This window comes from Pisolithus orientalis, assembly GCF_024613125.1.
Source record: "Pisolithus orientalis strain OTSU chromosome Unknown F5J12scaffold_82, whole genome shotgun sequence".
NCBI classification, from domain to species: Eukaryota; Fungi; Basidiomycota; class Agaricomycetes; order Boletales; family Pisolithaceae; genus Pisolithus; species Pisolithus orientalis.
This window is the reverse complement of record NW_026260863.1, coordinates 62,577-78,656: the sequence shown is the minus strand read 5'-3', so window position 1 is coordinate 78,656 and position 16,080 is coordinate 62,577. Positions and strand designations below refer to the sequence as shown.

The following is a 16,080-nucleotide window of genomic DNA, read 5'->3' as shown; positions in this document are numbered from 1 at the left end:
AAAAAACTCACGAATGGGAGGTGCTCGTATCTTTCACATTCTCGTCATATACAGGTGGTGTTAATGATCATGGAAGTAGCTTAGACCATTAATAGCGATGAGCCTAGGACTTTGCAACACCACAGCTGTACCCGCACAGGGAAGTCAGTTTATAGTTCCGTGCGTCTGACTACCCATGTCGGACTATCAGACCACTCGACCCCCATCTGGCCCACGGTGCCCTTGGTTGTCTGTCTCTCCTCCCTCCAGAGTCTTCTCCGTCGGTGCTGAGCACTGAGGTATCGCACTCGTCCGCCACATGGCGCCATTCAAAGTCAGCCGAAGCAGAGTCCGTCGTCGGTCTCTGGTAAGCCTCCCTCGCAGCCTTGCAGCTGAGGGGTAGTTTTGGCCTTACTAAAAGTCGCCCACAAGTACTGAAATGTACATGCTCTCTCCGTTGCACTCGAAGGGGCGAAAAAGAGGGAAATAAACCGATCTTTTCTGCTCCACAAGTTCCAGCCCCGAGACGGAACAGGCAGAAATTTTGTATTCCACACGGGATCAGAATCAGGTGAACGTCTCCAGACGAACTGAGTACTCGGTCCGCTAGTGGACTTTTGAAAAAAAAATACGTATGTCGGCTGAACGGCATCAATATCGACGGTGGTACGTAGTGTCGTGATACGAGGAGTATAATCGCGATGCCGATGAGATGGGAGTGTAGTGCTGCTGGTAAAGTAAGGGACAGCGTTGGTTGGCCTTCTTCAACGCAGAGAAGATTGCACACAAATTCCAGCACCCGCACCTCAAAGACAGTTGGAGTCGGCTTTGGTAGGCTTCTGAGCGCCTCAACGACGCAAAAGGATTCAAGAAACGACGCCTAACACGTCCGGCAGGTCAATATACACACACGCCAACTTCAGAAAGTAGCCCACAGCATACAAGCCGAGCAATATGATGCATACACGTACCAACTTACAAAGCTAGTGGTGTGGGTATCACAGTGCAGGGGTAATATGGGGACGTGTACCTAATGGTCTCCCCCGATCGGACAGAGCGCGGGAAAAGGTCAGTAGGTAAGTAACAGACAAGAGCAGATGTGTGGTGAGCATGATAGTGAGGCGGAGACGGGATCGGGTAGCTGGGAAGGATGGATGGAAGAAGACAGGGAGGGGTTAATGAAAGGAAGACAGAATGATGATTAAAAGCGAGGTCCAATGGCGAACCTACAGAATTAGAGGAGCAAAAGTCCCGTGACTTGAATGAACGTTCTAGTCAAGAGAAGAGATGATATGAAGACAGAGGGCAGCGGGCAATTGTCAAGGCCGAGCCTTGGACCAAAGATTAGACGAGCGGGGTCGGACGACCCTAGTGAGCGGCGCGCACTCCACTTCAGCGCCCGGCAACTCACTACAACTTGATCGGCGACTCCACGACAAGCCCACGATACACCATTCGGAGCTGCGCAACGCGCCGAAAATAAATAGAAGACTAATTCCAACAAATACGCGTACAATGATAAGGCGGGCGAGTGGTTGACCGGGTCGGATCGGATATGAACACGTCCGAATGGTCAAATTTGTTGTCATTGCATTTAACACCGAATCCAGTTCCTTGGGTCGTCGATTGCGCCGAGTCGCATATCGAGTCCGCGTTTAAATCACCCGAACTATCGCATCACTGGAGCCATGTGCCATCTATCGAGGGGTTATCAGCCCCACCCGTCCATCACAGCGACCCCCCGGTCATCGTCATCGCATGATGATCAACACACCCGACTCACTACCGTCTCCACCATCTTGAAACCGGGATGATCCCCAATCCTAGTCGGCACTAACAGGCTAATGTGGAAATATGCGTCCACCCCCCACCGACTCCGACAGTGTAACACGAGGGCTACAAGGATATAGGTCCTCCCCGCTGACGGGTTCGAACGGCGCTAGCGCCAGATGAGTTCGTCAGAGGAACAGCCTGAGAGAGAGCATATGAGTGTATGTGTGGGTGTGCGTACGTCGTCGCAGACTGAGCATACGGTGGCGATGATGATAATGACACTGGTGACCCCTTCTGCGATGGTATCTGCGATGACGGTGATGACGTCGAGGTCCAGGATAGATGCGATGACGACAATATCGAAGACGAAGGAGATGGCATCTTCTGGCACGACAAAGCCGCCGATTTCTGGAACACCGGACACGATGATGATGGTAAACTCGATCCTGATGGCATCGAAGACGACAGCATCATAGCGGATGTTATCCCGCCCGATTTCAAACACCGACTTTGATTCTGATGGGTCTGAGTTTCGGTAGTTGAGCCGGGCACGGATACAGAAACACCCCTGTAGGGCTTCTCCACCCCACTCGAATTCCCGCCTGTTTTCGACCCACTAGTTGATGATCCCTGCTGCCGGTCGGCAATCCACGCTCTCACCAATGGATGATTTTGTGTTGGCGCATATTCACACGCCGCGAAGAGGTCGAGGTGACGATAGAATGTCGAAGTTGGGTTGTAGAGTGGGAGGGCTGGTTGACGCGAGCGACCCACAAATGTTGAGCGGTGGGGGAGAGGTAAACGAAAAGCGGAACGACGAGATGGAGAACTGGACTTACCGGATTCGAGGACGCCGTGGGCTTGTCGAGGTGTCAGTTTGCGAGTGGTCATGACTAATCGTCGACCCATCGGTATCATCAATATCATCAAATGAGGGTAGGACAAATGGGAAGGCAACATTTGAAGGGAGGTACAATGTGGAAAGAGGATCAACTAAGGGAAGAAGCGGAAGGAAAGACTTACGATAAGCACAAGCAACAATACACGCTCTCAATTCGACACGACACTGTATGAGGACCTGTTTCCCCTTCTGTATAGCATCGCTTATGAACCTGCATGCGGTAGGTAACTCGAGCAAGAGCGACTCCCGTGCGCTATTCGGGATGTCGATGAAACAGTGTTCGAAGGTGGGTGGTAAATTCGGTTTGGGAAGTTGAGCAGAGGATATGGAGAGTAGGTGTGTTGTGCCGAGATCTAAGAGTAAGCATTCCGCAGTGTCTGGGTCGCTCGGGAATTCACTGGTACAAGAGAAGGAGTTCCAACACGTGATGAGGTGGGTGAATGAGCGCTTACCTGTTGATGTATAGCTGGTCGGGTATAACAGGGATCGTGTCTGTGACAAGGTTGATATACTTAGTAGCGTCCCGCTTCTGGCGACGTTTCCAAGCGATGTATTCGGCATTCGTGCAGGATGGATTGAATCGGCAGTCTGCGAACGCTTGCAGTTGTTTCCTAAAGCCGTAATTGGGGTGCACCTGAGGACGGCCTGATACACATCACACGTTCACATGCGAGGAGAGCGTGAGTCAAAGGGGATGTTGAAAAGGGGATACTCACGTCTCTCAAGGAATCGAATGGCAGCATGGGCAGATAGACGCTGTGACACCATTACTTTGGGAGAGAGCCGAAAGATAAGAATGGTGAGCGGCAAAAGGGGGATTAGAAATACCGGACTAAAATGTTGGGGCACTGGGGAGAGAACTCACGGTAAGCACACACAACGGTCGCACTGCGAGATATGCCCATCATGCAATGAACGAGGACGCGCCCGCCGCTGTCGAGAGCGGACTGTATGAACGCACATGTGCGTGGGAGGTGTATGAGGAGATCTTCGTATTCGGAGTCTTGAACTGCGACGGTGAGCCAGTTGTGTTGTGGTTCGAAGGTGTGTTCTGTACAGACAGACAGGACGTGTGTGATGCCGAGCTTCTTGCGTATATCCTGGGAGAGGGCTGCTGCAAGACTACGGTGGGCGGGATCGGACATAAGCCAGAGCCGCTACGCCAAAGTTCAAGCTCAAGGCTTACTTTCCGATATACAGCGCACCGTCTATGACGGCGTCGACTGAGACTGGCGTGTCTGACCAGGTCATCACTAGCAGTACTACTACAGTACTCGACAGGGAGAGGAACGAAAAAGCAGAGGCAAACGGAACTCACAGACCCTCGTTATTATTACCCCCACCACCTTCCATATTTGGGTGCCATCAGTCCATCAAACTCGCATGCTGCTTTGTCCGAGGAGAGACGAGCGAAAACAACGCATGGCGGTTCATAGAAAAAACATAAAGCATCCGTCGTTTCAAACCGACGATAAGCATGAATTAACGGGCCAATCGCATCCATGGAGACGCTCCTTCCTGAGTGGAGTGCACCGAAACGTGCATGGGAAATGAAACACCAAAGTATTCCTGTGGAGCCAATCTGTCAGGTGGAGAGAGACATACATACTTGTATACAAATACAGAGTCCCTGGATTGATTACAGTAATCTGATAATCTGCTACCACATCCTCCCGAGAGGTGGTCGAGTCGAAGAACCTACAAAAGCAACAACGACGACACATGTCAACATCCTCCGCCGCCGCACCCACCTCCACCACCACACCCTCCACCCCCGCCACATCCACCCCCGCCACATCCACCCCCTCCGCATCCACCTCCACTACACCCCCCACCGCAGGCACTCCCAGAACACCCTCCCATCCCGGCCGCACATCCCGACCCACATCCCCCAGCACCACACCCTCCACACACCACACCATCCACTGCATTCGAGGTCGCAGCGACACACCCATCAGGCGCGTATATGAGCAACGGTACAGGCATCAAGAATGCCGGCTCGTGGTCTGACCTCCACAACGCCTTCTTCTCCCTCGCATTAAGCCTGAACTTCGTCTTGCCCTCAATACCAGCTGAGTCCTCTTTCTCCTCATCTTCCATCTGCTTCAACTCTCTTGCACGTCTTCCTTCAATCTTCGCCCGTCGCTTCCTCCGCGCGAGCGTTCCTTGGTGCCTCTTGTGCATCAAGAACACCGAATTGTGATCACTTGGGTGTGTAGCTGCAGCTCCCGTCCCAGCGTCTGGAACAAATGATCTGTAATCGTGGCCACCACTGCCCTCGCCATCGTTGACCTGCAGACACCCAAACGCACGCCGAAGACGCTGTCCAATCGTTTCTCCGGGTAGGGCACATCCACAGAACATATAAGGTAAACCATACCGGTCCTAGAAATAGTACATCAGACTTGAAATCGTATCATCGCCCGAAACTTGACTACGCACCTGCCAGGCACGACAAGTCACATCAAACGACGTAGCCAGCCTATCCTCTTCCACTTTATCATCACTGCGGTGGTATGCATCAGTCACTCAAACCGATGCAGCACCCGGCGGCATCGACGACGTACTGGTTGACATACCGCCCTACTAGCTCCATACACTCTTCTTCATACCTCCGCGCAGTCAGCTGGTGGGTATGCCACGCAAGATCTATATCGAGTGTGGGGACAAAGAATGAGCCTGGCGATTCAGTCATGAGGCCCAGGAAGCTGTGTACGTTCGGTTGTCATATGTGACGTGTAAAGTAGGGGGATACGCACCCCTTGTACCGAGCAATACAATGCTTCAGCACCACAGCATCCTCCTCTGAATCGAAGAATCCAGGGTTCGTCCACCCTAAATCGTACATTTTCTGCGTGAAAGAGGATTGCCGGATAACCTGCGCACAAAAATAAAGTTGAAGGTTGGTCAACCCACCGATCAGTCGCTCCTAGGGGGTAAATACAACTCACAGCTCCAACGAGATCTATAGAAAACATTCTATCGTCTGTATAGGCGCCCAAAACCCTTCTCGTTCTATCCATCCGCAACGTTAGCAATTCCTTAGTCGAATACCTTCTCGAGAGAGAAAAAAAGACCGCGTACATCGTCTTTACACGAACACTCTCCAATATCTCCCTCCTCAATTTCACCGCTTCCCACTTGTTCACCCCCATAATATCCTGAACGGTTGGCATAGATCCACCGGTTGGTCGTGCACCAGAAGCGGAAGAATTGTTAAAGAATTTGGCAAGAGCTGCAGAACCCAAAATCATTTGTCTGATCTTCTCGGCGCGTACTGTATCGCAAGCATCTTGAGGGGTATGCAATGTACCACTACCCGCGTCGCCAGTCACACTGTTTCATCATACATGCCAAAAAAGAAACTGGAAAGACATACGCGAGATATTTTCCGGGAGCCATTGGCTCTAGAACGTTCCTGAGGAACTTAGCCATGCCTAGCATGTCCTTAGTGATACTCAATCCGCAGGAACATAATGCCTTGAAGCAGCTTTGGGTATAACCTCTTCCCGAGGAATCATGAAAGGCTGCACGTCGCCGCCGTCACCGCAGAACGAAGAGAAGCATAAAAGCGAATACGCACCAACGGAGAAAGTGCTTTCACACTTTGGGCACTTCACTGGTTTCTGTGTCAACACACCCATGGCATCGAACGGGTCGTACGGCGTGCCAGTGCGTGTTTGCCATGTCTGAACGCGTGCAGCATGCGGCGTTTGGGTCGTCAGGAGCACGGGACAATCCTGCAAGGATATCCGAGACATATTGAGACGGACAGCGGTAAGAGGGCACGGAAAGACGTACGAGACAGACCGCCATAGCCCGGCTATACTTAGCGAGCGTCTCCAGGGCAAGAATCCGAGTGGTGTCTTCGGCGTACCAGCTGGATACATGCGAAGGAAATCATGTTAGCGATGACTACATTCCTGTGAAGGAAGGAACGAGGATTGGAAGCGGCTTGATGATAAGGCGATACCTGGCGTAAACGCCTCGTCACGAGCGTGTACGATAAAGGATCCGAGGGTGAGGGAATAACGACATGGAATGAAGAACTTGCCTAGGATTGAGAAGATAGGCATGCCACACCATTACAACATCGATAGGTGGCAGACCCATCCATTCCTCATCCGTGTCCCTGATCGAGGTGCACCACCGCTCGAACCTACACGAGGTCGTTAGTCCCGTCCAAGTTACGATCGGCCAACACGAGAAATCGACAACAATTGGACTATCAAACCTACCTCTCAACAGCCAACGACACAAACCAGGTCCATCTCCGCTCCCCATCCAAAGTTCGCGTACGTTGTGGGAACCTGTTATCCGCGCCTTCTTGTACTTTCTTCCTCAACTCATGAAACGCATGTAGGAGCGCCAGATGACCTTTGAGTTGGGAGGGGGTCACGAGATATATTTTTCTCTGTGTCCGATGACTCCGTCCATTTGCTGGGTTGATACGGGTGTTATTGCTGGGCGTCAGTGGGGGTAATATGGGATCAGTAAGGCGCGGTTGCGTTGGCATTCTAGTCTCCGTGGTGAAATTTGCATGTTCAGTGTAGATGGGTGGGGGTACATCTTCTGGCATGACCATCCACTCAATTGGGGTTGTTTCTGGCCCACAGGTATATCTTGGATGTACATATATATAGGCCTTGGAGGAATTCAGGGGGGATTTTTACTTACATAAGTCTAGTGGCACAGGTGCGTGACGTCGATGAGGCAGTGCGGCACTCAGCTGTCCCTGCGAGTATGTAGAAGGTGGGCCCACTGCATCGAATGACTCGAAGGGTTGCCGAACTCGGAGCAATCGCGGGCCCCGTGCTGCACCCTCACTGCTGGTCTAATAGTAAGTATGGGCGCCGGACCGGTGTGCATATCTAAGGGCACAGTGACTGTGCCAGGAAGCGTGTCACAGAACATTCTAACAGGCCTCCTGTCAAATGTCATGTTTCGATTTACGACCAACTAGGTATGTATACACACACTGGTTGGTACACAACTTTCAAAAGAGTGATAGGCTCCCAGAGGTGGTTGGATATGTCCGTGCTAAGATTTTTCCATACGATCAATATTGTGTCGAAGACGCACTGGTCTTCGGATCAACATAAAATGTTTTGCCTATCCACAGCGGAGCAAGTCGTTATTAAGTCAGTGAGTGCCGTGTTTAACTCACGGACATTGGGAAAGTGAGTTTTTAATACCCACATCCCAATGTTTTCGTTAGACCCTAAACGCGTTCCATGCAACGAGCACGAAATAATGTCCTGCATTCTTCCTATGTACCAGCGAATCAAATTGACCCCATTCAGGCGTCCCGTCGAGGGCTACTTCGCCAGACTCGACGTTACGCAAATTGAAGATGTGGACAATGAGCATGCGTACTAATTTATACTGTAAACAAGATACCTCCACATCAATGGCAGCAAGACGGAAAGGCCGACTCGGAGTATGATTGGCAACCACTAGCTTGGTGACCAGGACATCTAGACCATGCGACAACGAACCTAACTACGTCACTATTGTTCATTCTGTCCGCAGGAAGGCAGTAACACCATCATGACAGGATGGATTTTACCTTGTAGGTTGCAGTGTTGCATGGAGTCAGATTCCATACCCAGTGCAAGTCCTCTGGCATCGATCAAGGTCAGTCGACATCTGACCCTTAATCCCTATCCAAATTCTGGGGACGTCTGAGGGCGTTTCCAAAAAAGGCTGTGTCGGGGGCACTGTTGGTTGTGTAAGTAGTTCGACTTGCCTCGTTTGTTCGATGCCCGTCCGATATCATCCGTCGCTGCGGACTGCAACGTGTTCGCCACAAATCGCTTTGCACTTAGTACTAACTTTTTTTTACCGGTACGGAGCTCAAGTCTCGTGGGTCACGATGTCGTTCAGGATGACCGCCGCTGCGTTCCATTCTTCCTGAAAAAAAAAAAGACGGGAGACACCCGCAAATGTTGCTCTTCGCTTCCCTTTGTCCCACAGGCTCCATGTTCCGTCCTAATTCAGCTACACCGCTCCTCCTAGAAACCTAATCGATCTTCCACTCGACAAGACGGACTCCTCGGTCACAAGCGCCTCGTATTCATTCCTCGCCATTCTGTAAACTTGGCTGGTGGTACTCATTCAATGTCGCACAAACCACTCGTTTCAAGGTGTCTTAACCTCTCATGGGTATCAGCTCCCGCATGAACGATAAAGATTCTTCATTAAACGCTGCTATCTCCCAGGAGGATGCGAAGGTTCACACTTCATATCTTACTGTCCCAGGCAAGAGCATGTGTTAAATTCGCAGACGCCCTTATCCACACATGAAACATGTCCTTTATGGCAGGTTGCCAATTGGGGGCAATGATTATGCTGCCTTCGAACTATGACCCGGTCGTAGTATTCGGTCAAGGGAAGGCCAGTTTTCTCGCCTGAATTCGTGTCTACCGTCGCCTGTCCTGCCCCTGCATCTGTAACCCTTGGATCTCTTGATGAACCAGCCTCTAAAAGCAGTTGTGCCGCTGTGGCTGAGTGGCCGACTCAAAATTTGCAGTTCACACGCACAGCCACCTGCGAATTTTCCGGAATAAACGTACTTTGTTTGTGTCAGCCAATCTATCCACAAGGCAAAATAACTAGCTTGGGTTGCCACAACTGTTGGCCGGAGTTCTAATGCTGCACGGTGCAGCGTGATAGCCTCCAAATCAGGCTTTCACCGTGTTGCATTAGAACTTTGTCCCACAAGATCAACCATGTCAAAATTGGATGATGTGGTCAATGTGCAACATATTGTGTTGAGCTCTATCGAACCGGTCCTCCAGGGTGGTTGTCATTCGCCAAGCCCATTCTTTGCCTCATCGGTGATCAGAGAACTTAACAAGGGTCGTGGACCGGGCAGAGGTTGTTCCGCCAGGTGTGTGGCTATAAACTTTCGCATTTTCCGAGACGTTCTGTCCAAACCCTCTCTCCACAATGTTGCCATTTATTTAAGTTAGGACAAGATCTTTGAAACTCTGCGAGGCCTAACGTGGATGATCGATGAAGTTAGGCGTGCCGTTAACATTTGCTGAAGTCTGACATGCTGGATACCCTGGTTGACAATCGTTCCACAGCGCGTTCAAGCTCACAATCTATTACTGAAGCTACTGAAGCCTAATCATGGGCGCCAGGGGTGGAGGGAAAAGTGGAAGTGACGCGGAGTGAGGAGAGAGGAAGTACCGATCACTATACTGCATATGCATGGCTGATCTCTGCGTCAACAAGGACATGCTCACTCATACGGGTCGTACGCCGTCTCTATGTAGCAGGGAAGAGAATCGTGAAAGTTTCGGAAACGGGTGCATGTTCTCTGGTACATTTTCCATGCACGTAATCAGCCTGACATGTGGTTTGCCTTTTGCCCTCTCAGAACGGCTGCACGCCTCCATTTTCGAATCTGGAGGCTCGGACGGGGTACAGAGTTCTGATATAGTCCGTCTGCAGAAGATAGTGCTAGTGGGTCAATTTGGCCCGTGAGCTAGCTGCAATGTCCACAGCATCATTGCGTTTTATACCTCTCGACTCGTCCCATCTCCGCGTTTATGCTCTCTATCCCAACAAATCTGAAAAGCTTACACGGAATACTGTCAGAGACCACAGCTGCGGAACCCGCTCGAGGTTTTATAAGTGGCAGACCAATAAGTTTTGCCGTGGGTGTCTTAGGATTTTGTAACGCTATTTACTTTCGATTCCCGAGATAATGAAGAGAAAACAAAAAGATATGGATTGATGGTGGAAAGTATTATCAGGATATCATCGAGCACGCCAATATGTCAGATCCAGGACAACGAAGCACGGAAAAGAAGCACATAGATTATTGCACTCGGGTGCAGTCAGGCCCGTGCAGGCGGGCAATGGTCGCCGCAGTGATAGGCTGAAGACAAGGGGCGCAGATGCGGGGATGCGGGCAAAACAGACTTCTAGATTGAGTCATCAGTACCTTAGTACAAACTGATATCATCCATGCATGTGCATGTAGTAGACAAGTAAGGGGGGTTGGATTACGTAACAATCCCCCCTACATGTGCGTGTCCTCCCCACACAATCGTTGTTCTCTCACTGCAACGACCAGCGCACATGCCAGCTCACGCCGCCGCTGTGGTTGTTGCCGTCGTCGCCGGTGTAGCAGCGCTAGCTGCTTTCCATCATGTAAGTCCAGTTCAATTTTAAGTAGCTTGGAGCTCAACTTCACACAGTTTGTCTACGAACCTCACATCGCACCTACTCTCGAAGCATGGGCGGAAGATTTCGTCGCCCGCAGACGCGCTGCACGAGGCGCTGTTCCCATTCCTACTCCTACCCGACGGCGACGACGACGACGACAGCACTCACCCTCGTCCTCGTCGTCACCGAACTCCCGCAATTCATCTCCTGCTACATCAGGCGCTCACGGGTCACCCCGGGTCGACCCATCTGCCACCCGTACTCGTAGAGCTACCCGTAGGACTACTAGAACTCGTGGCAGAACCGGTCGAAGTTTCGACGATGCTGAATCTTACGAGCTAGAAGGTCTCATTGCTAACGATGTAGAGGAGTGGAGGAACGAGGTTAGGCGCAGTCAGGGCGAGGCTGGGTTACGCCGTCGTCGTGGATTCGGGCTTGGTGGACGAATGAACAATCCTAGCGATCATGACTTCGATCATATGAGCACGACACTCGACGAGGTATGTCGCCGACCGTTTGCTTGTCCTCGTATGCGTGTACTAATACCAACGTCCTCGTGGTTCATGATTGGCACCGACAGTCATTCACGGAACTTACGCATACACCCATCGCCCCCACACACGTTATCTCCAATGTATCCTCACCTATCTCTTCCGATACGTTGTCCCTTCCATCAGTCCCGCACTCTCCAGCACCCGCCAACCTGAGCATCAGAAACAGGTCAGGCTCAACTACGACCATCACCGCTACTGCCATACAGGGACAAGAGCTCCACGCCTCCCAACGGACCGAGACCTTGGCGACATCTTTGTCTCCTTCTGTTGTTGTGTTGCCAAAGTCGCCTGATGAAACCACCGAACCCGATACAGACACTCTCCCACCGTCGTCACTCACCTCTCCGCGTCTGATCACGATCCCTCCAATCGCCACCCCTCCGAGTGCTTTCGGTTCGCCACCTGTACTGCGATCATGCCCAGGTTACACCACCGTAGAACGAGACGATGATTCTCCATTTGGACCACTTCTTCCTGATACGCCTCGATCAAGCCCAGCTCTGTACGCTGGCAGGCCCTTCTCCCCGATTGTTAGATTGCCGGGGTCTGCGTCGTCGCCCACGGCGCCAGGCATTGAGATCGCCAACGCTCCCCCATTTTCAAGGGGTTCTTCTTTTGGACGGAGGGGAAGCGCACTTGTACATGAAATTTCCCGTGCAGAAGAAAATGGTACCACAGCCAACATTGAAAGTCCTTTATCCAACAATAATGCCCAACCCGGCCGCGGCAGCACGCCCGTCCACAGTCCCATCCGTAGTCCACGCCATAACTCAAGCCCAGGACGCCAAGCCCCCAACACGGTAGTACAACCATTGGACCCCGACTATACTGATCCTAACAGTAGCGTCGCCTCTCTGTCCCTACGGTACCCTGTACCACCGACGTCGCCAGTGATGGTATCCCCACCCCCGTCGGAGGGTGTAAGGTCATGGTCCAGTCCGTCTTCTCCTCGGAGTTCGATGTCCCCGCCCACCTCAGAGGAGCTGAGGTCGCTATCGAGTTTGTCGTCGAAGGGATCGGTGTCGCCTGAATGGGCATCCTCACCTGTGTTTGCGTCGCCTGAGCTGGTACTATCCTCTGGGTCAACTTCGCCAGTGTTGGTGCCCTCGTCGCCTGTGGCGATTCCGTCATCTTCCCTACCCGGGTCGGCGTCGGTTGTAGCAGGATTAAGCTCGTCCGCATCAACTTTACGTGTCCCAAAACCCTCGACGGCCGAACCAAGATCAGGGTTGGAAGGGTCTTCACCCATACCATCCTCGCCCACGACCTCGTTTGCATCGTTTGCGTCGTTTGCCACGCCCGCATCTGTCGTGCGCACTGTCTCTGCGGTTTCGGACGACAGAGATATAGATTTCTTGTCTGCGGCAGACAGTGATGGTGAAGATGATGACGAGGGGAGGATGAAGAATACGACTTCACGTGTTCCCCTCCCTGACAGGGCTTACAACCCATTCTTGGACCACGAAGAAGTCTTTGAGGTCGGAAGCGATGGATCGGACGGCGATGATCATCGAAGTGATGAGAGTGGTTCGGATGGGTCGTGGGGCTCACATGGGAGTGCTGAGTTGCACTGAGCACAGCGCCCTCCGTCCGTCTCGATTGTAAAATTGGTTTGTCATTGGAGGGAACTTGGATGGCATTGTGGATTATGTAAACTCTGTTTCCGTTTGGATGTTTTTTTTGGTGACGGTGTACGATGAAGGTGAGATCTATTGGAATGTTGGGCGTATATACACGTAGTTCTGCTGCTACAAACCGTTGGGTGTGTCCAAGTACTTCAAGTGCTTGATATGTATAGTGTCGGAACCAAATCAGGGAAGGGTTTGGGGAGGTATGTACAAACATTAGCAAATACGTGCTAAAGGCGTTACGGAGATTACGACATGTAGTGTAGACTTATCCTTTTACGGTAAACTACATTTGACAGCAAGCACAGTCGGCCTCAGGGAAACCCGACAAAACCACGCTCAGAAACGCGACTCCTCAGTGCTTTCAAACGTTTCGCTCTCCGAGGCACAGAGCTCAGTGCTTACGGTGATTGCCTCCGAACCGGTAGGCACGCAGCGTGCGTCCAGTCGTCGAAACAACCTTAAATCAGATTAACGTTTGCGCTTATCATCCATTTCAATGGGTCAGGGCGCCCACGCTCAACCTGCTGGGAATAATGCAAGAGACCGGGGAGTCAGGGAAAAATCTTTTCGACTTGTGAGTAAGTTCCTTCCTCTAGCAGTTTTCAGACCGACTCTTCGTTCTCGCCCATCGTTGCAACAAGAATTCCCTCATACCGATCGTCGTCCTGCACTTTCGAAGACCTCGAAAGGCATGGCGGCGAACCCAGCACAATATATGTAAGTTGTTACAAATGGGAAATGGGCGAGTGGTTGGCGGCTGATGCTTTCACGCCTGTAGCCAAGGCCCATTCCTCATTGGGCTAACCATAAACATCTTCCTCTACGGTGTCATCACCACGCAGATCTACTTATATTTTTCAACGTATAAAAAGTGCGTGTCCCCTTAGAATCACCTTGGAGCAACCAGTCAACTTCTGTGCATAGAGATCCATTGTTGTTGAAGTCACTGTTGGTCTTATTTTTTTCTTCATGCAATGCGTTTACCCTCGCAAAACCCAGCATAGTGATTTTATACTTGGCGGATACGCTCAACTGCACCATCAGTATCTATTATATCTACAATGTTCTAGTCACTCACTTTGGTACGTCTTCTTGTTTAGCGTTTGCGCATTGAGCTGAAGTAGATGGCATGTATGGGGCGTAGGCGATGCGGCAAACCTTCTGAGTAGTGATTGGGGTAAGTCCATAATTTTTTAATGAAAGCTAGACTATCTGACACCCTCGGGCAGCATTTACAGGCGGTACGAATCCATGCCTGATATCCTTATATCCACCAGCTTAACAATGACTTCCACAACCACAGGTGCCGTCTTGACTGCACGTCTTCATTCTCCTTCTCTCCTTCTCACCTAATGAGTCGCTGCAGGGCGCTATCAGTGGGGCGGTCCAACATTTCTTTGCGTGGCGGGTATATATATTGACCAAGAACGTGTTTATCGTGGCGGCTATCGTTCTATGTAGCCTAGCCAACCTGGCAGGCTCGGTCGCTGCCACTGTCAGAATGGCCGCCAGCCCCAGTCTTTCCGTGTTGCCAAACCTCGACATTCAAGTTACGGTATGGTTGGTTGGGGGAGTCCTCGCTGATATGATCATCGCCGGTTCGCTTGTATGGCATCTGGTGGATATTCACTTCTCGTCGCCTTTCGTCCTTTTAAAGCCGCATGTTTAGCAAAGACACAAACACCTTTACCCTGCACTGACTAGCACCATCAATCGGATTCTCAGGTGTGAGTCGCGCAATGTATAGTGGTGCACGGACTCGTTGTTGACCGTGTGGCCATTCTAGTGACCGTACAGACTGGATTCCTGACGATGATCGTTGCTATCATTGACTTGGCGTGCTACCTGGCCATCGTAAGTCGCGTTCTCTGCCAATGCAATATTCTCACCCCAATTGGTTTATAGAGTGCCGGCATGTAAGTTTTTTTCCTCCATAACCTATGCGCGACGGGACCGACTTCTCACTCGACACTTGGCCCAGCCATCTGATATTCAGCATGACACTATCAAAGTTATATACAAACTGCATGTTATCCACCCTAAACGCTCGTGCAGCATGGAAATATAACGGATCGTCAGAGGACGAAGTAAGCCATGGCAGGAGACATGAGGTAAGGACTTTCATCCAACCCGCTTTGTCGCCATGTCTCACGTTGCGCGAACAGTCAGTTGTGTTCCAGGCGCAGAGTACGCAGCCGGAGGTGCGCGAAATGCACTACAGTATATTGGCCCATTATCCGGGTAGTAACCGACGCATTCTTTATAGGTTTTCGTGCAGGTCGAATCGCACCAGATGATCGACATGGGAGACGATCTGCCGTACGGTACTTTTCGTCAGGGCGATCCTTCCAAACATGGATGGAACGATGAGGAGGACAGTACGCATGCTGGCAAAGTCTGAGAGCTGTGCTTTATTAATGTACCATAATTGCAAGATTATAATGGTGGATAATAGAACCCGCATCCTCATTTACAGTAACGGAACGTTTGCATAGCCTCTATATCCATGGCAGTAAGGCGCAAGGCGGGGGGGCATGAGTGTCGATTAGCCTCATCAAAGCTTTTCGGTGCCTTGCTAAGTATCAATTCTGGGTGGTATGATGCCTCCCGGCGGAGGCCCAGATGTCCGCCGTGGGCCATGTCATCCGATTGCGATTCATCATTCTGCCTCCATAATGACATTTGCTTCACATGGTTACCTGCTACAAAACTCAGATCTACAGCCTGGTGCAATAGGAAGAATACACTGTAGAAATGCACCCGTCCCCTTTCTACGCCCCCGTACACCGCCGAAGACGCCAATCATGGCCCAGGTGAGCTGCCAGCCTGCTTTGGCCTATTGACACGCCCAACTTTACCGAATCCAGTGACCCAAGCATATACTCAGAAGATACCAAATAATTTTTTCCAAGGGCCGCTGTCATCCGCCCAGATGCAGTCATATGTATGTATCTGAGATTACTTATTAGATCCGAATCTGCATCCAGCTGGTGATATTGCAGACATATGAACGAGTGATATTCACTTCGACAGTAGTTACCACATGCTCGTGTCCATGTTT

General features: G+C 51.2%; 4 protein-coding genes across 4 annotated transcripts; 2 read left to right on the top strand and 2 right to left on the bottom strand.

Annotated features, from left to right (window-relative positions):
* Window positions 1–1,760: 1,760 nt before the first annotated feature.
* On the bottom strand, window positions 1,761–4,180 carry F5J12DRAFT_553926 (uncharacterized protein). Its single transcript, XM_051740037.1, has 7 exons — window positions 3,840–4,180; window positions 3,519–3,775; window positions 3,370–3,423; window positions 3,106–3,298; window positions 2,776–3,050; window positions 2,592–2,645; window positions 1,761–2,504 (listed from the first exon to the last, which is right to left on the bottom strand). Exons 1-7 carry the CDS (start codon window positions 3,902–3,904, stop codon window positions 1,876–1,878), a joined length of 1,527 nt encoding a protein of 508 aa, XP_051594681.1. The 5' UTR covers window positions 3,905–4,180; the 3' UTR covers window positions 1,761–1,875.
* A 1-nt stretch (window position 4,181) lies between these two features.
* On the bottom strand, window positions 4,182–7,617 carry F5J12DRAFT_554199 (uncharacterized protein). The gene is made up of 11 exons (XM_051740038.1): window positions 7,331–7,617; window positions 6,892–7,275; window positions 6,708–6,812; window positions 6,455–6,533; window positions 6,237–6,393; window positions 6,033–6,180; window positions 5,605–5,968; window positions 5,413–5,531; window positions 5,221–5,361; window positions 5,096–5,159; window positions 4,182–5,038 (listed from the first exon to the last, which is right to left on the bottom strand). Exons 2-11 carry the CDS (start codon window positions 7,236–7,238, stop codon window positions 4,379–4,381), a joined length of 2,184 nt encoding a protein of 727 aa, XP_051594680.1. The 5' UTR covers window positions 7,239–7,275; window positions 7,331–7,617; the 3' UTR covers window positions 4,182–4,378.
* A 3,069-nt stretch (window positions 7,618–10,686) lies between these two features.
* Window positions 10,687–13,283, top strand: F5J12DRAFT_866725 (uncharacterized protein). Its single transcript, XM_051747052.1, has 3 exons — window positions 10,687–10,819; window positions 10,867–11,334; window positions 11,415–13,283. The coding sequence occupies exons 1-3, from the start codon at window positions 10,748–10,750 to the stop codon at window positions 12,960–12,962; spliced, it is 2,088 nt and encodes a 695-aa protein (XP_051594679.1). The 5' UTR covers window positions 10,687–10,747; the 3' UTR covers window positions 12,963–13,283.
* F5J12DRAFT_866707 (uncharacterized protein) lies at window positions 13,284–15,651 on the top strand. Its single transcript, XM_051747051.1, has 15 exons — window positions 13,284–13,593; window positions 13,661–13,736; window positions 13,798–13,890; window positions 13,944–13,967; window positions 14,019–14,101; window positions 14,164–14,196; window positions 14,249–14,260; window positions 14,323–14,336; window positions 14,386–14,637; window positions 14,689–14,746; window positions 14,806–14,873; window positions 14,925–14,935; window positions 15,001–15,130; window positions 15,185–15,220; window positions 15,286–15,651. The coding sequence occupies exons 2-15, from the start codon at window positions 13,711–13,713 to the stop codon at window positions 15,418–15,420; spliced, it is 975 nt and encodes a 324-aa protein (XP_051594678.1). The 5' UTR covers window positions 13,284–13,593; window positions 13,661–13,710; the 3' UTR covers window positions 15,421–15,651.
* Window positions 15,652–16,080: the final 429 nt, after the last annotated feature.